The sequence below is a fragment of the Primulina eburnea genome, chromosome 1, assembly GCF_022965805.1.
Source record: "Primulina eburnea isolate SZY01 chromosome 1, ASM2296580v1, whole genome shotgun sequence".
Taxonomy (NCBI): Eukaryota; Viridiplantae; Streptophyta; class Magnoliopsida; order Lamiales; family Gesneriaceae; genus Primulina; species Primulina eburnea.
This window is the reverse complement of record NC_133101.1, coordinates 61,237,475-61,264,621: the sequence shown is the minus strand read 5'-3', so window position 1 is coordinate 61,264,621 and position 27,147 is coordinate 61,237,475. Positions and strand designations below refer to the sequence as shown.

General features: G+C 34.9%; 2 protein-coding genes and 1 long non-coding RNA gene across 3 annotated transcripts; 1 reads left to right on the top strand and 2 right to left on the bottom strand.

Moving 5' to 3' along the window:
• Positions 1-440: 440 nt before the first annotated feature.
• LOC140837357 (protein LEO1 homolog) lies at positions 441-16,807 on the bottom strand. Its single transcript, XM_073203494.1, has 12 exons — positions 16,510-16,807; positions 14,368-14,690; positions 14,034-14,160; positions 13,737-13,922; positions 12,630-12,806; positions 4,744-4,875; positions 4,369-4,548; positions 4,146-4,277; positions 3,891-3,992; positions 3,546-3,785; positions 1,269-1,434; positions 441-763 (listed from the first exon to the last, which is right to left on the bottom strand). The coding sequence occupies exons 1-11, from the start codon at positions 16,633-16,635 to the stop codon at positions 1,303-1,305; spliced, it is 1,857 nt and encodes a 618-aa protein (XP_073059595.1). The 5' UTR covers positions 16,636-16,807; the 3' UTR covers positions 441-763; positions 1,269-1,302.
• A 2,298-nt stretch (positions 16,808-19,105) lies between these two features.
• On the top strand, positions 19,106-21,818 carry LOC140837343 (protein Asterix). Its single transcript, XM_073203477.1, has 3 exons — positions 19,106-19,344; positions 19,519-19,619; positions 21,524-21,818. The coding sequence occupies exons 1-3, from the start codon at positions 19,177-19,179 to the stop codon at positions 21,588-21,590; spliced, it is 336 nt and encodes a 111-aa protein (XP_073059578.1). The 5' UTR covers positions 19,106-19,176; the 3' UTR covers positions 21,591-21,818.
• Positions 21,819-22,857: 1,039 nt separating this feature from the next.
• On the bottom strand, positions 22,858-25,025 carry LOC140837353 (uncharacterized). Its single transcript, XR_012119316.1, has 2 exons — positions 23,094-25,025; positions 22,858-22,951 (listed from the first exon to the last, which is right to left on the bottom strand). It is a non-coding gene; the product is annotated as an uncharacterized lncRNA (long non-coding RNA).
• Between the last annotated feature and the right edge of the window lie 2,122 nt (positions 25,026-27,147).

Below are 27,147 nucleotides of genomic sequence, written 5' to 3'. Positions count from 1 at the left end.
TATATTAACCACAAAAGTGATATTTAAATCTAAGTGGTTTTTTAGTTTTAGGTTCACTAGGTGAAAAAATCATTGTCATTACCAAATTCCATTTGCAATTTGAAAGACGACCTATTTTTTCTCAAATTTCTTGTATGTATTGAAGATCAAAATTTTGAGTGATTGGTTTGGTTTGAATTACATGTCCGTCTCTATCAAACATATAAAATCAATATTTCTATGACCAAAATGGCTATTAAGCCAAATTATCTGAGCTCAGTTTCAAGATCGAAATATTTTCTAAAATGTGAGAGTAAGTTCAGGTCCATATGGAGAAAATAATTTACTAGTCTATTCGTTTTTTGGCACACTTGGGGATTTCCATCGATTAAATCGTAGCAAATAGAACGTTATGGTACATGAACTCTAGGTGTTAATCGAGTTTAAAAGTAGCACAGGCAAAATCAATCCGTAGAGGCTCATATATGTCATGACATGATATCCAAATTAAGACTCTACAGAAATAAATTTGGCGACGTGATTCATCAGGCTATTTTTTTTTCAGATCCGAATCATATTGCAGAATGTTACCAACGGGAACTCATAAAATGATGAACTGTTTTACTTATGCCGCGGATCATATACATATTAATACCCCAACTACAAGCAAAATTTGAAGAAATTTTAAGAAACTTGAAAATTACTGATTCATCAAGGATTACATGGATGGTGGTACAGAAAATCGGCACGCAATTTTCCATGGGACAATTGAGGACTGTCTTATCTGCAGCAGAATGAAAATTTTAGACCATGAAAAAGGCACTAAAAGTAGAAATAAAATAAAATAAAAAAGTAAAAGAACAATTGAAATTCAGAACTAATACACTCTTAATTTAGAAATTACAGTAGAAGGCAACATCTGTTATAAGTGTAGGACATCTATAACTACCAGTGTCCTAGTTTTACTTCTAATTTCGTGGTGTTTATATCAGGCACATTAATAGTTCCGATGCATTTCGAAAGAAGAAACCAAACCAGCATAAAATTGCTCATCAATTATGCGTTCAAGCATATGTAAGTGTTTTGAGAGTGCATTTCCTCATGCAACTATATATTGCACTGTATATATTTTCTGCAACATTCATAAATAGTAAATTGTTGAATGAGCACAGTCAAATCTAATCAGCAGGTCCCAGAAACTCGTTGAAATAGAAAAGATAACATCTAAGCGTCGCACTAAAGAAAGCCTTTTTAAAATAGTAAGACCACGTCTAGCAGAAAAAACTAACCGCATTGTCTTTTCTTGCAGAATTTAAACTCGTATTATTCCTCATCGCTGTCATAAACCATTTTCATTCGCCGATGGGTTGTAGCCTTCCTTGGAGGAGAGTCTTCGTCAGACTCAATGTCCTTCCTTTTAAGGCCGCCTCCAGAACCATTGACCTGCTCAGCCTCCTGGTAAATAATAATGTCAAACAAGAAAGATAATGACCTATCACTGCAGGGGTGCGTGGCCCAATCAAAAACTGTAAGCAATATGGCAAAGCGTATGCACCTAGTACAAAAAAGTCGGTTCTTACCAGGTGCAGCATAATCTTAACCAAGCGATATCCCATGGATATCAACAAAAACAATGCATCAGTGTGTATAAAATCTTTTTTAAAAAAATTCAACAGAAAACGACTTCAATTAGTCACCATCTTCCTCCTACCACAAACAGTAAAACTCTGGTGCATAGTTAAACTTTCTTCTTAATTTTTCTGTAAATGGTTACCAAAATATTTTTAATAGTGTAAAAAAAATTATTTTGTAAAGATCTAATCTATTTTAACTTGTCTAAAATAGAAAAACTATAAATTTATAAGTCGCCATAACTATTAATCGCACGACATGCACCAAGGTGCCGTGAGGTCTTGGAGCTCCAGGTATGAAGCAAGGCGCATACCTCTTAAATGCGATGCGCAGCAGGATTAAAAATGAAAAAAAAAAATTACATATATCAACGAAGCTACATATTTCACACAAAAAAATAATCTATAAGACTTTTTCCCTTGAGATCAATCTCCGATAAAACCAAAATGATTTGCAAAAAGTGTAGTTAAAAAATAACAAATTTTCGGACTATTAGATTTAAATGTAAATGGTAAACTTTTACTAACATATACAAGAGAATGAAATAAAAGATACAAATTAAACTAAAATACCTAGAGATTGCAAAATATAACTAGCTGAAGTTGCCATTCCCGGCCATCTGTTGTAGTAATATGGTAAACGAAATCCAAAATATATTATTATATAAATAAATCATGATAATAAAATATTTCAAGCCCAAATAAAAAAAATAGCAGTCTCACAGACCCAGGCCTTGCCTTGGGCCTACTCTCAGAGGCATGTGCCTCTTCCCTTGGCACACACCTCTGGTGATGACAGTACGCGTAGGATGTATGCACTCACAGGGCTGCACCTGATGCACCTTATTCCTGAGGCGCTCTTTTGACAACTATGTAAGTCACAAAATGGAAATTTCAAAAATCAGGCTCACAACAACTAATATCAGGTATGAGTATCACCGCAGCAACAATGGATGGGTAAGGTGTATTATGATGACAAATGGAAATTTATAATAGTATAACGGAATGCTATTGTCACACTATGAAGAATTTACATTGTTTCAACTACAACAATTATTTAGAGGGTCAAGTATCTTAATCTTAATATTAAAAAAGTAGGAAATAAATTACTAACTTAAGAGTAAGTGTTTAATTTCAAGCTCGATCCATTTTGAAGAAGTACCACTGTACCGCTACATATTGGTTATTTACGAATTAAAAAAAAATACCTATGTGATATATTGGTTAGCAGCTCAAGATTAATTATTTTATTCAAGTTCAACCCATTTAGCTCAAGCAGATGGCCTGTTTTTTTTAATCCAAACAGTCCTTTCTCATTACTTCACCTAAGATCTCTGAGAAAAAGAATATTTTAAAGGTTAGATTTGATGAGAGATTGGGAACATGTGTATCATTAAGATAAACTTGATATTATGTGCTTCTTGATGACAGTGGACCACTAGTCCACTGATGTAGTCTTTCTTACGTTATTATTAATAAAATATTGTTTCTTATTAAAAAAAAAATTAACGGTTGATATATGGAGTTTCTTCACCATTACTATATTCAAACAGGTCCAACTCAAACCATAAATTTAGTCAGGATCCTCTGTGAAATTCTAGAAAGCAATAGACAGTCTTGTATCGTACTACAGAACTTCATATTATGTTCTGTAAAAAATACTAGAAGAAACAGCCATACAATTAATATGAAAGACCGAACTTATAGATGGCATATGTGTCTAATCAATATTGAAGCCACCCTCACAAATTAGCAGATACCACAGATATGAGTTTATCCTCGGGATATCATACGTGTAAATGAAATTTACTATGGGCCAACTTGGTGAAGAGCCCTAAAAGAGAAACAAAAACTATTTCAAATTTTGTGCCATATTGCATCCACATATGAAGGCTAAAGCAAAAAAAAAATATCATGAAAAGAACTTTCCATTACCTCAGCCTCTTCTTCGGATTCAACGTAAGTCTCTTCCTCCTCTCCTTGTTCATGTTCTTCCTCTTCTTCGGCATAATCCTGTTCTGCTTCTTCACCCCTTCTATGTAATGGAGAATCTTCATCTTCTTCCCCTTCAGTCTCATACTCAGACTCCTCCTTCTCACTTTCAGAGAAATCCACTGGTCGTCGAGACGATTTAGCAGCTGGAAATGCCGACTTATGAGGTATACCTTTTGAGCCCTGAATGTAATAGTGTTAAAATCAAGATTAAATGATAACATTAAATAGAGTGATTAAAGGTAAAGGGACAGGACTGCTCATATTACTCATGTCAGATTGGCTAACCTTCTTAGCATTTATAATGCGCTTCTCTGCACGTGCTTCCAATTCAAGGTCCTCCTCAAAGCGACGGTGTTTCCTTGAATCATAATAATCTCGTCCATCCTCCTAATGACGGAAAGAATGATACAGAAACTAATTTCAGAAACGACAATTGTTTCAGAGTAAGATTGGGAGGTAAGTAGGTTTGATTAGGCATTCATGATATGGCAAAACAACAAAAGTAAGCTCATGTCCAGAAAAGATGCTCTAAATTCTAACCTCATCAAGTGCATCCTCCAGAAAACCAGGTGAAAGTTGCCGTTCCCTGCGGACAGGTTGTGTATATTTACGATTCACCTTCTCCTTCTTCCGGTTAAGAAGTTCACTAGCTTTGATTGATTGACTAACAGCCTAAAAAGACCCACACAACAAAGTAATACTTAATATTTGCCATTCATCTGACGCTGAAAGCTAAGTACATCAGATGTTTATTTAAATATACCTTCTCTTTTTGCTCCTTCTCCCTCTCTGGATCAATATCAGTGATGCAGTTCTTGACTTTGTAAACCTTTTTGTGTCTCGAATCAACGAGAGCAGTCAATAAACGATGAGAATTAGAGGATAACGATGAAGGCATAAACCTCATTTTTGATGAAATACTCCCCTGGGATTGGAGAATGCCCTGAAAAAGAATTGTCAATCAACAGAAGGCTCAGCATTATGCTTTAAAAAAAATTAATATATCTAATGAAAATAAGATACCATCCATCTGGACCTGTGCACCTATTAAAGTTTTTGTCGATAGCTTCGCCAGTATTACATTATTGGTATAATAAAGAGACAACGCACGATAAGCCAAGAGAAATGAAAATCTTGCCTTTCCATGCCTAAGGAAAAGATGTGCTTGTTCATGTTGAGCATCCTGCTTAGATATATCAAGCACTTCATTTCCAATAAGCAACTGTAGGCTGCCATCTGACCACTCCACAAATCTAGCATTGCTTTCCATCTACACAGATAAGTCACTCTATCACGAAATCATAACAACAATCAACTGAATTCAAACATATAGCAGCATTATTGTTAATGCAATTCAAATACGAAAAACATTCATATCCAAGATAAAATAATGAACAGAGCTCACATATTTGCAATATTGCTGTTCAAAATTATTTGTGAAGGTATCCTGTGTAGATTTGTCAGTTACTAAATCACCAATTCACGAGTCTATGGTTACGTTAAAAAATAAAGCCACCCGACTCTATTTTATTCAAGTAATCAACAAACTATGGAGATTTACTTGATTTATATTTTGTTTTAATTTGCAGGCTCTGCCTTCCAACTAATCTCCTTGGCCTTCAACTTGTAAGTCTTGAAAAATATTTGTACATTCTCCATTGTGAAATAAAAAACAGAACTCACACACATACACAATTTTTCTTTAAAAAAGAAGATATTACTAATCAGAATAGAAAAACGATGTTTTTGTTCTACACTTCTTTTTTTTTTTTTGATAGGAAACAATATTTTAATTTAAGTGATAAAAATGATTACATCAGTCATCGATTATGGCAGATGACCTAAAAATTCATAATCTATCGCACTAATGGTCTAGTGATACACATAGTCCCACTGTCTTATCAAATCAAAAACCGAAACATTCTTGAACTCCTTGTTAATTCCAATCCATGTGGCGACATTAAGCTTGATTTTCTCCCAGCATTTGTTGACGTCCGATTCTTTTTCTTCGAAGATTCTGTGGTTTCTTTCCAACCAAATTGTCCAGCAAATGCATTGAACCACTACTCGCCAAAATATTCCTCCTCTCTTGCCTGTTGTCCGGCCCAAATCCATGCTGAATAAGTCTTTAGTTGATTTAGGCGTAACCCAAAACAACCTCAACTCCTGCAAAGCTTTAATCCATAAAGAAGACGAGAATGGGCAATGTATGAAAATGTGATCCTGAGACTCCGAGTCATGTCTGCATAAAGCACACCAATTTGGACACAACGCAAGGCCGGGGCATCTTTTTTGAAGCATCTCCGATGTCGGTAGCTTACCCAGAGTTGTAGTCCAAGAGAAAAACTGAATCTTACTAGGAACAGGAACTCTCCAGATTTTATCAAAGAGTTGATATTTTGGGAAAAGGTTTGATGAGAAAAATGAATCATAGAAAGAGCCAACAGAAAACAAACCCGACGGATCCCCTCTCCACTGGATAAAATCATCCACCCCCTCAACCAATCTAACAGGCTCTAAGACTTCTAATAACCCTGTGAGTTGATCAATCTCTACATCTCTCACTGCCCTCCTAAAATGAAAATCCCAAGAGTGTTCTCGATTTGTACCCCCGACATGAGCATAGTAAGAGATAGGTAAGTTGTGACACGATGAAAGCTGAAATAAAGCTGGAAAACAAACCTTGAAAGAAGAGTCGCCCACCCAATTATCCTCCCAAAATCTAACCTTATTCCCGCCTCTCACCTTGATTAAAGTCCAGTTCTTAAAAATTGGGTGTATCCGGGAAATAAATTTCCAAGGACATCGGTATGTTACATTTCTTGCCAATCCCGCATCCCAACCGTTTTCTTGTAATCCATATTTGCTCACAATAATTTTTTTCCACAGTGTGCCCTCTTCTCGAAAAAATCTCCACCACCACTTCCCAAGCAATGCTGTATTTTTGAATCTGATTTTTGAAATCCCCAATCCACCTCTTTCCTTCGGTTTGCAAACTTGATCCCATGCGGCCAAATGAAAATGACTCTCTCCATCCATTCCGTCCCATAAAAAGTCCCTCGATATCTTGTCCAATGATACCTCAACAGATTTTGGAACCTTGAATAACGACATGTAATAAATGGGCATCGAATTCAACACCGAAAGAATCAATGTTAATCTACCTCCTTTCGACAAAAATGCTTTCTTCCATGTGGCCAATTTTCTGGACATTTTAGCAACCACAGGCTGCCAAAATACTTCTTTCAAAGGATTTCCACCCAAGGGTACACCCAAATAAGTAATAGGCCATAACTGTGTACCACATCCCACGTGTCTTGCCAACCTTTCAATTTGATAACTATCGCGGTTAATTCCCAGCAGTGAGCTCTTCTCCCAATTGATCTTTAAACCCGATATATCACAAAATGAATGCACCACTTTAGCCAAGAATTTTATGTGATCGTCGCTCCTTGCGAAAAAAAGCGTGTCATCCGCAAACTGGATATGAGTTATCTCAATCTTTTCTTTGCCTACCTCTATCCCCTTTAAAAGATGTGATTCCTTGGCTTTGTCTATCAATCTTCCCAACACATCAACAACCAAGTTGAAAAGAAAGGGAGATAATGGATCTCCTTGACGAAGACCTTTGAAAGCCCTGAATTTTCCTCTCGGTCGGCCATTGATCATAACTGAAAAAGTTACCTTCGATACACAACCTCTCATCCATGATCTCCATCTGTCTCCAAACCCTTTCTTCATTAAAACGTAATCCAAAAACTCCCAACTCACATTGTCGTAGGCCTTCTCAAAATCCACTTTCAAAACCCATCCTTTTGTTTTCTTAATCCTAGTTTCTTCGAGCAATTCATTCGCTATAAGGCCACAGTCGAGAATCTGTCGTCCTTCAACAAATGCATTTTGAGATTCTGAAATTGTCGACGCCATGACTCTCTTCAGTCTTGCTGATAGGACTTTTGATAAAATTTTGTATATGCTTGTTATTAGACTAATGGGTCTAAAATCCTTTACCTTGAACGAGTCGGCTTTCTTTCTAATCAAGCATATATAAGTCTCATTGGTGATTCCATTGACGATGCCACTACTGAAAAATTCATCAAAAACCAACATGATATCTGTCTTTACTAATTCCCAGCATTCCTGGAAAAAAGCGAGGGTAAATCCATCAGGTCCCGGGCTCTTGCCCCCATCACACTTGAAGACTGCTTCTTTCACCTCTTCTTCGCTAAATTTTTGTTCAAGTTGACGACTCATCACGGCTTCAATTGGACTCCAATTCACGCCTTCAATACCCCAACATCTATCTCCCGACTTGCTGTACAATCTCATGAAGAATTCTGAAATGATTGAAACGATTTCATCCTCACTAGTTGTAATTGTACCATCATTTCTTTCGATTTTATCAATGATTGCCTTACTCTTACGGTGGTTAAGAAGCGAGTGAAAGAATTTAGAATTATGATCCCCTTCTTTGATCCATTTTATCTTGCTTTTCTGAAAATTCATTTGATTCTTTCGATTAATCATCTCTTCTAACATCATCTTCGCTTCTATCCTCTCGGCCACTACACGTTCCGAAGCCTTCCCCTCACCCTCTAAACTGTCATATCTTCTGATTTTGTTCGATAATTCAGCCATTTTCATCTCTGTCTTTCCATAGACATCTTTGTTCCATTTTTTGATATCATCCTTCATTGTCTTCAATTTCATCATCATCCTATATCCCGCCCATCCTTGAGATATGGAGTTATTCCACCATAATTGTGTCAAGTTTTTGAAGCTTTGGTCCCTGAGCCATGCGTTCTCGAATCTGAAAGGCGTTGGGCCCCATTTTGTTTTTTCCAAGTCTAGAATTAACGGAAAATGATCCGAAGTTACTCGAGGTAAGATCGATTGTCTATAGAATGGATAAATTTCAGTCCATCCCACCGAGAACAGAAATCTATCTAGTCGACAACAAATGGGAGAAGTCCTAAGATTCGACCAGGTGAATTTGCCATTCAATAGAGGCGGATCACATAACTGAAGCTCCTGTATCAAGCTATCGAAGCATTGCATACTCGATGTCATTGAACAACTATTAATTTTCTCCTGAGTGGACCTAACAACATTAAAATCTCCCCCCAAGCACCATCTTTCTCCACAAATCACACTCAGACCCGCTAGCTCGTCCCAAAAATTATTACGAAGACTCGGATGGCACGGTCCGTAAACAGCCGAGAACCACCAATCATGCTGTGAATCATTCTGGATGTGAATTGAAACAGAGAATTCACCAATCAAATTGTCCTTAACCCTTATAATTCTCGGATCCCACATAATGGTGATACCCCCCGACCTTCCCAATGCAGGTAGGCTTACCCATTCCACAAATCTCGACTTCCAAAGGCCAGAAATCAGTCTCCTGTCCACCACTATCTTTTTTGTCTCCTGCAAGATTATTAAATCCGGTTTTTCTTTGACGATTACGGCTCTAATCAATCCCCTCTTAGTGGCTGATCCAGCCCCTCTAATATTCCACGATAAGACTTTCATTGATTCACTCCTACTACCCTGTTACTCTTACTACAGCTGGCTGCCTCACATTCCGCCATTTTTCCATCGTCATCAAAGTTTCTAAGTTCCACCTTCTCCACACCCATCATTCTTAGGCACTCGTTCTCGTCTTCAACGCTTAATTTCTGCTTTCCCAGGCCTTTTGAATTGACCCCTTCATCCATCCCCTCACGATGTCCCATGATTTTATTTCCGGATAAACCCACATTTTTAATGACCGAACAGTTTCCCCGCTCACCCCAGCCCTCCAACCCTCCCCCCGACTCAAAAAAAGAATCTGAAACAGAAGAAGAATGAGGAGGATACTGGCAAGGTTTTGATTTTATGGGTAAATTGCGTACCTTCACCGGAGAATGTTCAAAGAATTCACCCAAGTCCTCGAATTGTAATGATTTTCTTGATGACTTATCCGTGTGGTCGGATATATGACTGTCGGCATCGCTGAAATATCCGCCATCATCTGAGGTGTCGTCTCTAGCGCCATGATATAGTTGTTCCTCCCAAATTCCTTCTTCCCCGAGATCTAATACTTTACCGATATCAAGGATTGCTTTCTTTGGTTTTTGTACTTTATTCATTTGTTCTGATTCTTGTTGATGCTTTTTCTGTTTCCTACAATAAACGTGCTCAAATTTCCTTACAGCAGGGCCACAATCCTCTTCTAAAGAATGCTGTCCAAACTCTTGAGTATCAGAAATGTTTGTAGAGTCAATCTTCCCTTTATGAAAGTCTTGTACCCCTTTCAGCTTTAACTTTTTCAGTATCTTAATGTTCTTCCCCCGGAACCATGGTTCTGAAACACAGCTCCGATTTTCAGCGTTAGCATCCTGATCGACGATCTTGGGAGCATTATAATCTCTGAACTTGTTCCTGTCCACTGACTCGCACTTCTGTTTATGCATGAACATTCCTTCTTGGTTTTCTACTGGATGGTTTTCGGTATTAGCCTCGTGCTTGCTTTGGATATCCTGGGAGTCTTCTGCATTCTGAAATTTGTCATTGATCCCTTCCTTGGTACCCCAGCCTTTCACATTGCTGGCTGCATTCATCACCACTTGAGCGTAAGTCCTCTTTTCCTGCATGTCGTACTCTGAAATTTTGACTGAATCCACGATAATGCGAACGAACATAAGTCCTCTTTTGGTTTTGATCTGAAAATTTCTATTGATGAATCCTCCTTCGATTCCCACAACTTTTAGTTTTGCTGCTGATAAATCTCTAAAAAGGACCGTATCTTGACTAATGCTTAACAGACCACCACATTGATCCCCGATACTAGTGAAAAGTTCTCTGGACCATAAGTCCCATGGAATCCCTAAAACGCGAATCCAACTGTGGCAACACTCGAACACTTCCTCTTCTCTGTTGATATTTTGACTCCATTTCTGAAAGGATAATGTAACTTTACGTTCCAAAAAGCATTTCTTCAAGCGCAAATAGAATACAGCAACCTCTTCGTTATGTGGCCACCAAACTGCCTTGTTGGCTTGGAATGGGAAAACTTCGATCTTTCTCTGGATAGCCTTTCCGAGTGTATTGCTCACCAACTCCCATGAAGTGTTCACACAATCTCTTGTGATGATAATAGCCTTGTCCCAGTCCTTAGATATCATATCTGGTACATGTTCCTTCTCTACCACTTCTGGACTTACCTTTACACCAGTATTCAACCAAACATTATGCCTCCTCTGTGGTTGGTCCATCGGCCGTTTAATATCTCTGAAGTTCAAAGCATCGTCCCTGCCATTTATCCTGAACCTAGACAAGAAAGATGCCAACCATTTCCATCCCCCATTGAAACGTCCGCTTGGTATAATGATTCGCTGGGACTTTCCCCTCCAGACTAACTTAGATAGTTCTAAATAGCTGCCTCGACCGTTAACGAATTTCTGCAAATGAACCACTGATTCTCTGCCTCTAAATCGATTGAAAGTAGGGCAATCTTGTGGTTTGTTAATGAAATCATATAGTTTTGATATGATCCAATCCAAGCTTTCCATATTAATTTCCAGAATGTAGGTTGCATTTCTAGTTCTTTCAGAAACCAAGACCGAGTCACCCCACCTACCTCGACTGACTAAGAACAATTTTTGTTCAACTTTGATGTCATAGCTTTTTTTGTATTGATTTCTAGCAAAACCCTGATACTTCACGAATGATTTCATATTAACGAAAGACCTGGGAAGAAAGGCACACTGACTGCGATGGAAAAAAGGATAGAGAAAAGGATTATTGGGATCAAGAGGCTAGGTTAAAGGTCAGATAAACCGGGAGAAGCTAAGGGATCGGAAAAGATCGGGACAAGATAAAATGACAAAGGCAGAGTAAGGGACCGACAAAGTAAGAAAAGGTACGCTGTAGGTGAGATTTTAAAAGTTCTGGTTGACGCCGCCGGCCGATGGCCGGCGCCGGAGACTGGGAATGAGGGCGAACGATGAATCTCAGGGAAACTGGAACTCGGTGAAAGGATGGTGAAGTATTTCAGTCGAACGGTAGTTTGGTGAAGGAGAGAGCATTTTCAAATTTTTCTCTCTCTAGGATTCTCATAAGCGCACACCTAGGCAGCAAACTAAACATCATTCTTGTTCTACACTTCTTAACAACATGCTTATTTCACTGCCAGGTGCTCAGGCCTTGTAGCCTCTTAGTATTTTGAATATTATGCATTTTGTGCTTCTTGTTTACATCAGGTAAAATGTGAACCATAAAAAAAAGAAGGTACCTTTATTTTTCACTAATTTTTGTACTTGTTACTTTTGTATTCTTCTCCAATAATAATAAAGACTTTTAACCAACATTCAAATATTCAATCCCATCACAACTTTATAATGGCATATCAGAATGGTATAAAATGGCTCCCTCGATGAAAATATGAAATTTAGTGGGATATATTTGACTTAAATTTGCATCCCAATTTGTTGTCTGCTATTCATTCCATGATCATATGACCATCATGCACCTAAGCAATCAATTTTGTGTCTTGTAGTATCCATGCAAAAGATTTACATATCATCTGCATTCTGCAACAACGTTCTCTTTCTATACACTTCAACTAAAGGGAACTAAATTAGAAGCTATAAAGTCAATGTAAATCTAAAAAAAAAAACAGTGGACATATTCAATCGTAGTACGAGTCTCATTTACAAAAGCCATGTAAAAAGTGATGCATTGCCCGAAACTACCATAAAATAAATAAAATGAGTGGATATAGTCAGGTTGTGTTTTGATTAGTGTTCTAACTTGGTATATGAATCTCAAATGCGTTCATCTAGCAAGAATTTAAAATCAATTATACTGATTTATAAACAAGTTTAAAAGAAAGAAAAGGAATTTCAATTTCATAGGATTCAGTTACTATTTTATTTCCTCGGATGAACTTATATTTGAGTATTGACCATTGACAACATCAATTTCATGTGCACATGTTTCAAATGGGAACAACTAAAAAGCGTTGAAGGATTTACTTACAGAAAAGGAGCCATCAGGTTTTTTGAACTTCCTCCAACGAACAACATTATTTTCCAAACGTATCCTCTTTCTCGATCCTGATTCATCAGTCTCATAGAAATCTTCTTCAACAAATGTTTTGGGATCAAAAGGTTTATAATCTATGCCCATAATATTTGAGACTTTGATCATATTCATCTGCAATAGTAGAATCATCATTACTATTTCTGCAACTATGTATTTAATACCTCGAGTTTATTACTAAATTGTCCAGGTAAACTAGAACCAACATCACCTCCAGATCAGTAATTACAGAAATAAAAATCAAAGTGAAACCAACCTAACCATAAATTTTGTATGAGAATGCTATCCAATTTCTAATGAAAAGAGACAATATACTTAATTCAAAATTAAACAATATAGTTTGGGTTTGCATGGGGGCCATTGAACAAGTTTAGGTTCTTCATTATTGGGAAGACCGGGAGAAAAGCCAACTTTCAGCAGATCATATCTTGAGGACTTGACATAAATCATGGCAGTGCTGAAATTAAAGTGAGTATGATGGATTGTTAAGAGTTGTCATAGGAAAAGTGGTGCCTTCAAAATAGACAAACAACTGACCCCCGCTTTGATATTTGTCTTCTTTGATGATATCCGTTACTCTAAGCAAAAGTCCAATGTGATTTATCTTTCCTACCTTCATACTTGTATCAAAAGTTCCACAGTTCTCGATATGTCATTTCAGTTACATCACTGTCTTCGTTAAGTTCTACATAATTTCAAGGACACATCCAGCCTAAGTTATGAAAGAATGCACAAATTGAATAATTTACACGCTGATTGAATCCTATAGCTCAAGTAAATGCTTCAGAAGAATCTATATGACTCATCACATCTATTTCAACACAAATTCACCAAAATGTCTTTGGTTGTTCTTGAAGAAGTAGATGCCCCATGAAATGATTCGAACTATCAATATATAAACCAACTGGTAATGCGGACAGACAGAAATACTGGACTCCGTAAGTGTAACTTCAATAATATTAGATCCCAATCATGATTTCTAAAAATAATTTGGTTGATTCCAAATTGTAGCAGCTTCCAGTGGAAAGAAAACAATAAGTAAACCTTGTCTGATTCAGCTGGAGGATGGCGTAGAGGAATCTCCAACTCCAGTGGGGGGCCAACCGGTTTTTCCTTAGGTTTAGCATCGGTATGATCCTCTTCAGAATCATATGGTGCATCTTCATCAGGTATCATATCCTCCGGCCTAAGCTCTCCCTCATAATTTTCCTCTTCGTCCACAGGTGATAGCTATATCAAGGGAAAGTGCATGAATCATTTCATATGTATATTATTTATAATTAAAGTGTCTCTTTATATATGAACAAAGAATACAGTTTCAAAATGAGTTCTCATACTAACATTTCCTTCTTCGATCTGGTTCCGAACTTCATATTCTGCTTGTTCTTCGTCTTCAGAGTCCCCAAAAACATCCCGTATCTCTGGTGCAGAGTGTAAAAATTGATCACTTTTCTCGTCACCAAGTGATCTGCACCAAGCCATTAAATTCAGACCCTTCAATACATCCATATAAAATATCGCACTGAAGAAATGATACAATAACTCAGTTTCGAAACATTCAAAGCAGGTGAGAGGAAATGCATTATTTATAATCCAGTTTATGCAGAAAGGAAAACCAAATAATGAACGACAAAAATTTGTAAAGTAGTGAGCTCGTAGACAATGAGTAAGAGACCTGGGACTCTGGGCCATATTCTCTTCATCGTCCTCATTAGCAGCAAAATGATTCTCTGCAGATCTTTCTGATCCACTGTCAACTGCATCACGTCTTCTGCTTGTTACACCTCGTTGGCCATATTGCTCCTTTTCATCGCTCTCCGAATACCGATCTTCACTTTCTTCCCTTTGATTGCCTAGTTCAACTTCTTGAGAGCTCTGGTCTCTCTCACCCTCACTTTCTGTATGTAAATGATCAAGATCTTGAGGTTCACCCTCACTCTCAATTTCTGCTTCCCCCTGGCCTTCACCTCCGCCTTTAGGTCTTCCGTCTACTTCATCCTAAAAATTAAACTAATATCACAATATGTTGCATTCGGTTCAAGAGATACGACTATATAAGTATAAATTATTCTGGGACTATTGAAATAACTAGATTGGATATGATAATTCCCTATGTATTTTGGTCACTTTGGTTGGAAAGGAACAAAAGAATATTTGATGATATTGAGGACTCTGTCGATCAAGTCTGGGAGAAATTGAAATTCAGAATTGCAGCATGGACAACAAACTTGAAAGAGTTCCGGCATTTGGGGATTTCTGACTTAGTGAGGGATTGGAAATATGCGTGCATGTAATAGTTTTATAAGATGAAAAATGTCCTATAAGTAATGTCTATTGCAGCTAGTGCTGGGTTAGGTAGTAGCTTTGTATTGCGTTGTGGATTTCTTATCCGCAATCTGTTGTAACCCAAATCTTTATATATATAAAAATAGTCTTCTATCAAAAAAAAAAAATAATAATAACTAGATTGGATATGAAATAATAACTGATGGAATAATATGTTTGATTTGACAAATTCAGATTTGGATTAAAATTACAAGTACAAGATGAATTATAATTTTACCTTTTGACCATTACAAGTAATGGTGTATGGTCATGTGGTATGTATGATAGAATTATCCAACAATTGTGACTATTAAAGTAATATGATACACTGAGAAATAGAAATTGATTAATAATATTATATTTCATAAATTAAATTAATCAATTATGAACCAGACAGAATTCTGAGATCTTCTTCGAGAGTTCTTTATTAATGGCCCCAAACATTCACTACAATAATTTTTAAAAAGAAAAAACATTGAAGTTCAATTATTTACACATCTTCCAAGGCAGTCAGATTAGAAAACTCATATACATATGGGAAATAGCAACATACTTTTGTGTCATCAATTTATGGATTAAAAATGTTAAAGAAATTCTAGATTCAAGGAAATCTCAGTTAACACAGACCAACAGAGAGTAAAATAAAGATAACTAAATATGTACGATTTCTTATATGGAGTTCTAACAGATTTGCATAAGGTTTAATCAAGACATGGACAGAGTGGGAGCGGGAGCAGAAATTTGGAGATGGAAAAAAAGGAAACTGTAGATTGAATTTGATTAGCAAAAATATAACTTAGATTCTTGCATGAATATCATCCTCAATATATATGTTAGAAAAACTCACCTGAAATTCGACCATAACATTACAAATCGTACATGCTTAATCTCATACATGTACATCCAAAACTAATATCTTTTGAATCAACAGCTAATATAAAAGATGCAGAAAAGTTACCTAAGTGTTCGCAATTGGATTTTCGAAAAGAATAATGACCAGAATCATTCCACACCAAAAAATGGACACTCTTGCAAGCAGGGCCCGAACTAAAATAATAGTGAAAGGCAAAACTAGGCTACAATATGCAATTTTTATCATAAAATCACAAAACTAGGGAACTTTTGCAGGAAAAACTTGTGTTTTCATGATTTACGCCTTGAGTTTTACCATACAGGTCTACTGCCCTACCTTCCAGTGTTAGGCCCACCCTGTGCGGCAACAAGCAGACAGTAGTCGGCATCCAGGTATCGGTTCGCCGTAAATAAATAGGGAATTAGGTTTAAACTTTCAGACCCCCATACACGAGGAAGCCGATTCTCGCATCCCATAATAGCATTGACAAAACAATTTCAGTAAAATAAAGTATTTCATCAGCCAAAGACACTTTCGCGTTTTAATTATTGTAAAATTGAAACTTTTTTTTTCAGTTTAACAGCAAAGAAAAGAAAACAATGAGTAAATTAGACAAAAAAAATACAATAAAATCCTCACGGAAGCATAATCAGGCTGTCGATTAGATTCGTGCTCGGATTCGATCTCCTCCTCTTCTTCCTCTTCTTCTGACTGGTCACCGAACAGGTTTTGCATCATCTGATGCCGCTTCTCTTCGCCCACCATTGTTATACGAATTCGAGAGTGTTTCTCTGTGCTTCGTGTGTCTGAAATAGGGCGTTCTGAGAAAGGAGGGCTGCACAGCGCAGATTCGTGAAGGGAATAGCTGTTGATTACAAGTTCGTTTCCATGAACCAAATCAAAATAAAGTCTTGCTTCATGCACCGTTCCCCTTTTCTATCAATTAAATTAAATTCACGGAAATGAATTCATAATATCATATCATATTATATTATAATATATATATATATATATATATATATATTGTTATATTTTTGGTATTAAATTTAATATAAAGTAAAATTTTATTTTTATAAAGTGTATTGCAATTTTGTTATATTTTTTTCATAATAATTAATACAATATAAAAATATACAACGTACTATTATACTTTTGTTAAAAGTTTGAATATCATTTGGTATGATATTATTTTGACGGTATCATTTGGTATATTAATGAGATGAATGGGAAAATTGGGGTAAGAAATCCAAATATTTATGTTGATTATTTATGTAAGCCTATTTTAGGAAAATCATATAAAAACACATCAAGAAACCCAGGTTGTCCATGACTCGATATAAATCTGGAATTACAAAACTATAAACATGGAAATATTTTGAGTTTATTCCTATTAGTATTTAATTATTCTTCTAGTATTAAGAAAACAAGATAAATTTATTTAAGAAGGTTAGTTTAGTATTTCTTTTTTCCCCCTTAAAAACATAGTCAAAGGTCAAAATGATTACAAAAATATCTACTCTGTAAAAAGTTCGACAGTAGAGAAATGGTTTATATTTAATAATTATATCAAAGGAAGTTTTCTAACCATGCATTAGTAGTGAACTCAAGTTACACATCGGATACTTATAGAATATGTTTAAAAATCGCCGAGAAATGCCATTCAATTTGAAGGTCAGTACCGAGTAAAGTCCTCCAACTCAAACACATACTAAGATGAATGGGTGCCCTAGAGCTAGGAGAGAGGCATGCTCAATCAAAATGAGACACACTGAGGTATGATATTCAAAAATAGAGATGCTTGGACTTACGGACAAATACACACTTTTGTTGGTAGATTCATTATACACATTTAAAGCATATCCATAAATTTTTTTTTTTTCGCATATGTAAGCATAGCCACATAAAGGGAAATATGTGGAGAATAGAATATATCTATTCATTTTATTCCTTAACTCGTCGTATCGTAATATTCTGAACAGGAGATTGAGCACATTTACTAGTACCATGATCCAGAAGATTAGTAGAATATACTATTTTGGTGGAGCAAGACATGAATTTAACGGGGGTGGTGCTATGCGCTTGCAGACAAATTAGGGATATGAAATGAAAGGCACCATTAAAGGCCGTTTTTTGGTGTAAAAAGTGTCGACCAAACATTTTGCAAATAATATTAGCATGACAAATTATGTGAATGAACAAAAGATTTTGTTCGAATTGAATTGAATACCATGTTAAATAAGGTGGACCAAAGTATTTTTTATATTTTTCAAATGTCGCAGCTAGCAATACTTTTCAAATGTCGGCAGCTAGCAGATGCATATGTTAAAGAATGATTGGTGGCTGCTAGAAAATGCATTTGGTTTCACATGTACGAGAGCTTCGTGGACGTAACCTATCTTGGGTAAATCACGTAAATCTTTATGTTCTTGTTGATTATTTTATTCCGCACTTTTGGATACTATATTATTATCATGGTCGCCATCGTTTAAGTGTAATTATCTAACATACACAATAATGCATACCGGACACAGGCAAACACATGGACAATTGACCATTCCCTCCTAAACAACAATGGAAGTGGGTGCTATGATCAATACCTGTAGAACATGACAATACTGATTTTGCTTCTGTTGAACAGGTAAAGTACTAGATCTGCAACTTTCAAAAGATAGCAGCACTGGCTCACGAGTTTCAATATACAGTCTAAATATATATTTGATGTGATCCCATCAAATAAAGAAACTGAATAACAAACTAAGGAAACAGAATAACTTAAATCTAATCAACCTAATAATAAATAAATATTATTTTTCTACATTCCCCCTCAAATATATTAAATTCCAAGCTTGGAGTTTAATTCATTGAAAGCCGTTCTTGGAAGTGCTTTGATGAGAATATCAGCAATCTGACGTCGTATTCGATTAATGTCGTTGGATGCGTGATGAGAAGTTGAGCGAGGAAACAAGAAAATGATATAACATGTTTGGAACTAGAGAAATAGAGCGATTTTTGAAAATGAAAAGGCGGATGCTAATTTATCGTTGTATTCCAACTACGATATATATCATAGATGATATGTAGTATGTAAAACGATGTTAAGAACAAGGTCCTTATTTAAGTTTGGGGATACCCCATATAATTATAATTGTAATTTTTTATTATTATCTAATTTAGTAGAAGTAATTTCATTAGGAAAAAAATTGAATTATTTAAGAGTAAAATAGACAAATACTCGTAACCTCGCGAAAAGGTCCCACAATATCATTAATGTTTGCTGATTGAGGGAGAGGAAAAGATACGAAAGAGATGGCGTCGCAAGATCGCTCCAATGCCTACTTCCTAGCCTCGAACGATCCTCGGCAGCCGTCGGCGACGCGACCGTACAAACCGCAACCAGTGGCTCCACAGGACCTTCCAATCGATTACTCTGGTTTTATCGCCGTCATTTTCGGCGTACTTGGTGCAATGTTTCGGGTGCATTTTTTCTCTCTCTCTATAACTATGTTCGATCTATATTTTCGACTCGATTCACCACTGTAGTTGATAGATTAGATTATATCACTTTTTATCCAGTTTGAATTTGTCCAATGAAGAAGGGTTAGCGTTAGGTGTTGATTAATTAAACGTTTTCCGTTTGATTTGCCACAGTACAAGGTTTGTTCGTGGCTCGCTATTATATTCTGCGCACAATCGCTCGCTAACATGAGAAATATGGAGAATGATCTCAAGCAAATCTCCATGGCCATGATGTAAGTAGTTTTTACGGTGATTATTTCTACTTGTACCCATACAGTACTAAAGCTTCAACTGTCTTGGTTTATTGGGGATATGAGGTTCTTAATATGTGTTCGCCTTTTTATTTAGAAAAGTCATTGAAAAATAGGAACTATATGTTTCTCAGAGAAAGTGCCTAAAAACTGGAGTTCCTTCCCATCCTTCGTAGTTAAGAGAGAAATAAAATACGTCCTGCTTGAGCGGCGGGAATGTGAACATCATGTGTTTTGCAATTGGTAACACAGATAATAATAATCATTAGTGTTTAGGTGGAGGTTTGTGTAATTTGAAGGTACTTAGGCCAGGGCTCTGGACCAGGATATCAGTTGAGGTGATGTGATCAGATGAGGATTAATAAATAGAATTAGTATTTGGGAAAAATTACACATGAAAAAGGTTTTTCATTTGATGGGGACAATGTCACCCATGTCCGCCCATGCAGTCCGCCCCTGTTTAAAGGGATGTAGAAGTGATCCACTGAATAAAATTTTGTGCACTATTGTGATTTAGTATATTGTTGTGTGAACTTAATGACTTATAGTTTTCTTGATTAAAGCTTGATGTTTTTTGTTAGAATCATTTAAAGAAGGGCTGGTGAAATGTCACTCACAAATTAACAAACAAATTACACAAATTTAATAGGGAAAGACTGATTGGAAAATATATAGTGGGACTCATGGGAGCATTTTCTTTGTTCAAGTCATAATCCTAAACTAATGTCATTAGTAGATGGTGGCAATTGTTTCGTTTCTGTTCACGGCTAACTTTCTATAACCAGCAAGTGTTAGCTTTATCACTCTTCCTATCCTTCATCTTGTGCAATCTCAGTAGTAGTCATTTTCTCCTATAACTTGTGTCAAATATTATTATGAGCGAGAAAAGATGAGCAAAGTGATGTCTTTTGGCCACTTAGCACATCTGTGAGCAAATTTATGAGATGGTTAAAAGAAACTTTTGGTAAAGAGATTTGTTCACTTGGAATATTTTCAGGCACTTTTGGTACCATGTAGGAGTCTGCTTTTAAATAAAAGCCACATATTATGAGAAATTATTGTAGAAAAAAGTGTAATTAACAATGAGACAGATACCAGTAATTATTAATCTTTTATCGACTAGAATTTTTCTATATATATAATTGATAGATGAGTTCTTCAATGTTATTTTGCTATAGTATACCCTCTGTCCAGCTTTATATCATGAAAATCTACTCTAAAAGATAGTTACATCGTAAGAATGATGACAGAAAGATGCAGAGGAGGAAATTAAGTGTTACATGTGGTGTTTATTTAGAAAATACATAAAATGGTGTCTCAAGAGAAGTATTATGGTGCATTTAACAGAAAGGTGGAGTTTATGTCAGGATATAAAGCTGAATAACAGAATTGTGACAGTATTGTAACAAACACAATGACTATAGAGGTAGTACAAAAGATTTCTATCGTTGTCGTGCTACACCAAGATTTTAGATTTATTTCAAGTCTTTTTGCATCATTAATAACAGAAAAATTTATCTTGGGAATATGCTATGGTTACGGACTTTGAAACATGGTCTAAATTGACAAATGAAGTCAAGAAGAGGTTTGATATGGAGGGAAACCTTCAAGTAGACGGGATTGAAGCTGAGTAAGACTTTGTCAGAATATATGCTGTGCTAGTTTAATGGTATGGTAAATATGAAGGAGGAGGTGATTTCTCATAGTGCTCGAGCACCTTATTGTTAGCAATTATGATACAGGGAAAGAAATAGTGAAGAAAATGTTGCATCTGATCTATATTACCGTTGGTGCAATACATATTTGATCTGCTGCTTTGTTTGATGAATATAAATGTCATTTTTAAGCCTGACATCTTTTAACCAATTTATTTTTGTGGACACCAGGTTTGGTATCATGGGGCTGGTGACAAATTACATGGGGTTGGGACCCCGCTCGAGCACTAAAAGTTAGAAACTTTGATACTTGTGATGTTTGAATTTTGCAACTTGTCTTGTCCACCAAAAGACCTTAGTCTCTCCTCTATCATGTTCTGATAGTTTCAATACAATCCTCTTACATCTTTATAGTATTTGCGTTTAATATTGTATTTGTGCTTTATCTCGTGGTGTGTGACGATGATTTTGATTTTGCTAATATCAAGACGGGTGTCAAATAAGCTATTCACTTTGAGTTCTATTATTCCCAAGTTGAGTTTTTACATTTTCGTTCATTTACATATGATTGAATAAATCATGGAAGATCACGACATAGTAACTATTTTGCTTTATTGGTATTTTTTGTGTTAATTCTAAAATACCCGTTATATGTTATCAAGGAAGATCGCGATATAGATAGATAAACGACCATCGATATTGATTTTTTTTTTTCCTTCTAATTTTCTAAAATATTTATTTCATCTAATTAATAATATACCAAATTATTTTATAGTATTTTTTTTAAATAATAGTACTTTACATACGTAGATAAAAATAATTATACCAACAAGAAATTTTAATATTATTATTTCAGAAAAAAGTATATCATAAATATAATATTTATTATTATAAAATAAAACCAAACATCAGCATGTCAGTATCTCTTGATTTGAATAATAACAATAAAATTAATGGATCTAACTTCTAAGATATATAACCCATTCCGATCTATGTGACAAAGCGGAAGTCCAGCGTGGGTGCTCGTCGGAGAGTGAAGGGCTGCGCGAAGCTAAGATAATTGTGTAATCTTTGTGCTCTTGATCATTTTGTGTTCGCTTCTCCCGCGCTTAGTCTTGTGCTCGACGTTTGATCATCTGACGTTTCAATTAGTGAACAAAATTTGAACTCTAAAGTGTGATTGCGTTTCTCTAATCCAGTTATGATATAACAGGACTAACAAGTCAAGCAGTATATGGTTTCTGAAGCTTTGAGACGGTCTTTTATGGATTTCCATCTTTCATGTACGTCACATTTGCCATGGATATTGGTAATGAGGACGCTATCTCGCTCCTGTCAAGCTGATGTATCTCTTTTACTTGGTAAACATGACTTTTCCTTCTATTTATTGATGTACATTGTTTTTTATGGCTTCGATAGGTTGGTCGGCAGAGTCATGAGTAATATGTTAATGTTTTTGTAGATTTGGTTGAGAAGACCCAAGAATTATCTGATGATATTAATATAAATACAAGTGAATTTGTGTCTTCTAGAATGAGAATGTTGTTTTTAAGGAAGCAATTAAGTGCTAGTCCTATATCTTCCACTTCATGTTCAAAAATTGATTTGAACCCATCCGAACATTGCGAAGATGTCCTTCGAAAAATATCATACGAGGTACTTTAATATTTAGTTTACTCATGTATGAAACTTTTGATAACTCGTTTTCTGATTAAATAGTGTAAAACCAATGGTGCTAACTGATTTTATTATTTCCATGATTATTGACAGACATCCACATCGAATCTGTTATCTTCTGGACCAAATACGTTGAAGTGGAATCTCGAGATCTTTGTAGTGCAAAAAAGAGCTAGCTTGGCTAAATTCACATTAAACCAGGTGATACAGAGAGATTGAACTCGTGCACAATTTTAGGCCATGAGAATAATAATAATAAAGACAGTTGACTTTACAGTTGCTGCTTGTCATTTTTTCCGGTTTTCAAACAGCATAAAGTTTCAATTCTTAGAGTAAGTCATCCTGTTGTTGCATCCCTGCAAAAACATAGTGGTTTTCCAGATGGCGATCCACCTGAACAAGGAGTCTCCTCCGATAATGGTGATTGTTGCATTGCGCCTACGCACGAAGGAAGTCATACACATACTCAATTTGGTGCTGCTAATGTTTTATTGAATTCTCCTGCACTGCCTCATGAAAATGGCTTTTTGCATAAAATTACCCATTGAACACTTACTACTGGCTAAGAGGAATGGAAGCGACACTTCTAAAAATGCAGGAGGAAAATTCTGTGATGAGGAGATGACAATGGAGAATGGTTGTGAAACCTGCTTAAAAGGGGCCAAAAAGTATAAGCATGATGAATCCACAGGAATTCAGCACTATAGTAAAAGACATACCTGCCCCTCAGAAAAAATAGATTATGTTGGATGCATGGGGAAAAATGGACTTTCTACAGATAATGAATGTGCTCCATCAAAGGGTATTGTTGGTCATAATGAAGTTTTACTTGGATAACATCGATGAAGTTGAAGGTGAAAGTAAAGGTATACTGGAGCACAAAACGACTAATCAAGACATGTATACAGATGAGAAACTAATAATATAAATGCCTCAAATTGTGGTGCACCTGGAGAAGATTTCGATACTTTTTGTGACAGTGGGTATAGTGAAGGGAAGGTCTGATATTACAACAAGGATAAATGCTTTCTTGAGCTGTCAATGCACATATAGCCGAGATTCCTTTGCTAACTGATTTGCGGAGGTAAATCTTTGCGTGAAACGTAACGAGGGCGGAAAACTATTGGCGTGTAGTTCTGCCATGAACTCTGACACGATGGCGAGTTTTCGTTGTCCATCTTGTGCATATTCTCGAGCAATCAAGCAGTGCGAGGAAGCCAAGGAAAAAACTTAATTGGCATTAAAAGATTTGATTGTCTTTTATTGCTTTGGGAGCCCTATATAATCAAAGAAACAGCTTGTCAAGACGATTCAAATGGAACTGGATGAAGGTGTGGAAGAAAATGATGAAGTGATCCATAGAAATTTCGTAGAAGGGCGTAAAAATTCCCAGAGCAAGAGAAATGTGGAAGACAAACTGGCAGAGCCTTCAGTAATAAACTCTGGTGCAGTCTCACCTCACAAGGAAAAACCTATAGATAGAATCACCCAATGAAACGATTCTCACTTTTGATGAACTTAAGCATGGCGTGAAAAAGATGGCGCAAGACTGCCAATCTCCCCAGGATCAAGGACAAAACCATATGGATGCGCTGGTGGTTTATCAATTCCCGGAGGAAAATTTATCCGGACGTGACCCGGAGAGAAGTGATAGGTGTGATAGATATATGAAAATAAAATCCAAAAAGGGTGGGTTATGTCCAAAAACAGAATCATCACAACAATGAAATTGCTCATTAGCTATGAAATCTATCGAGGCAGAAGAAATGTTTGACAAAGAATACGAGACCGCTTGTGCTTCAAAATACTTCATAAGGCATGGAATGGAAGAAACATGGGAAGTCGTTTTCATCTTGAACATATCAAGGCCATATCACTGATAAATGGAGGAATATCAGAAAAGCAGATCCAAATTCCTTATGAAATTGATGTCGGAATGATGACACCATTTCTGGGTTTAACAGGTGTTTGGCATCAGTACGCAAACTCAAATGCAACCAAAGAAAAGTTGGGGCTGGTATAGAAGCTGTCATATTCAGCATTTTCTTTTTTATAATGACTAGCATGATGCACGTGCGTTGCACGTAATATCAATTATATTATAAAAATTAAAAAAATTGATTTTTAAAAAAACAATTTGAATCATTTTGTTATTTATTTGAGCTTAATTTCTTATCATATTAGACGATTTATAAGAACTTATATAACTTATTTTCCAAATTGTTTTCTAAATTAAAATTCAAGTACTTGATTTTATGTTATATAACAAAGTGTATAGAACATAATAGATAGAACTAAATGAAGTGAAACAAATTCTTTTAAAAAATTATATATTCAAACACCACGTATGAAGCATAATAACCTAAAAATCCACCAAATTATGGATTTTATCAATGTATAAATCATAATCTACATAAGCGAAACATACTAAAGACAAATAATTATCAATTTAAAATAACTGTGACTAACTCATAAAAACAATGTTAAAACAAATGAAATAGTAATATTAATAGTAAAATATAACTCATGAAATTTAATTTAACCTCTTAATAATTTTTTTATTTTTATTTTTACAATTCTATATCATGGATAATAAATTCTATATATAGATATTTCGTAGACTACCATTGATGACTATGTAGACTACCATTGATGACTATTAATTTCTTGTTAAATAAGTTTTAAAATAATAAATAAATCAACAAATATAAAGAAATGCATATTCAAATAAGATTATATGATAAATATCAAATAAACTCATATAATAATTATTAATATAGATTTAAAACTATTGGTATGATTTTCACCATTAAAATTTGAAATATAACAAAAGAAATAAACTTTCATAAAAAAATGTTATTTTTGTATCTATTGAATTAATTAGTTTGATTTCAAAATAATTAAATATCATATGTAAAAATTCTGATACTTTAACAAATGCTAATCAATGATCATTATAATTATATTTATTATAAAGATTATATCATATATTGTTTTTACATAGAAAATAACTTAGAATCTTTTTATTGCTTATTAAATTTCTTTTCATGAATTACATATTCAATGTTTTGACTGATGATTAATTTTATCAGTAATACATGTAATTTTTTAGTTATACAGTTTAATAAAAGAATTAATATGCCTATAACATATATATTTGTTGTAGATAATTTTTTTTTCATATTTTTTGAAATCGTACTATCTTTTAAAATCGGAATTAAACTCTTTACTTTCAATTATTTGTTAAAAAAACTCATAAAATATGTTAGTTATTCTACTATTGCACATATGTTATAAATTTTTCATATATCTTTTTGTGATACTATAATTCATTACTTAATTAAAAATTGCACTAAAAATATAATTACAAAATTACAATAAAATCATTAGGAATAAATGTAGAGAACAAATTAAAATGATAAAATATTTAAATATAGTATAAAGATGAGTTATTTGATAAAATTAATATCAGAGTTACATTCTATTCTATTTTGATTAAATATAATTTTCCGGTGTGAGTATTTAATGGTAAAAAAGTTTACAATAAAATCATGAAGAAAAAATTGTAGAGGGAAAATTAAAAAGATAAAATATTTAAATGTAGTATAAAGATGAATTATTTGATAAAATTATATAGGAGTTACTTTTTATTCTTGAAGTGTGTGTAGAAGATTAATTTTGTCGTTGCACAATTGGAAATATAGATTTTGATTAATATTATTTAAGTTCACAATTAAATTTAGGTTTATAAAATATTATATTTGTTCATGCATTTAGAAATTAATTCACAAAATAAATTTAAAATTTTGATTAAATATAATTTTCCGGTGTGAGTATTTAATGGTAAAAAAGTTTATAATGATGAAATTATAAGGTTCTAAATGTCAATTGATTATTAGTAATGATGAGACATTTATGTCCTATTATTTTTATCTTTACATTACAATAATAATAAGTTTTATTTTGTTCAAGTTTGCACGAAGGGTATTCTTGTCAATACACAATCGAAAAACAATGTCAAGAATCCACACTTTTATAGGTATATATAGACATTACAATAATAATAAGTTTTATTTTGTTCAAGTTTGCACGAAGGGTATTCTTGTCAATACACAATCGGAAAACAATGTCAAGAATCCACACTTTTATAGGTATATAGATTACTACTGACGTTTGCG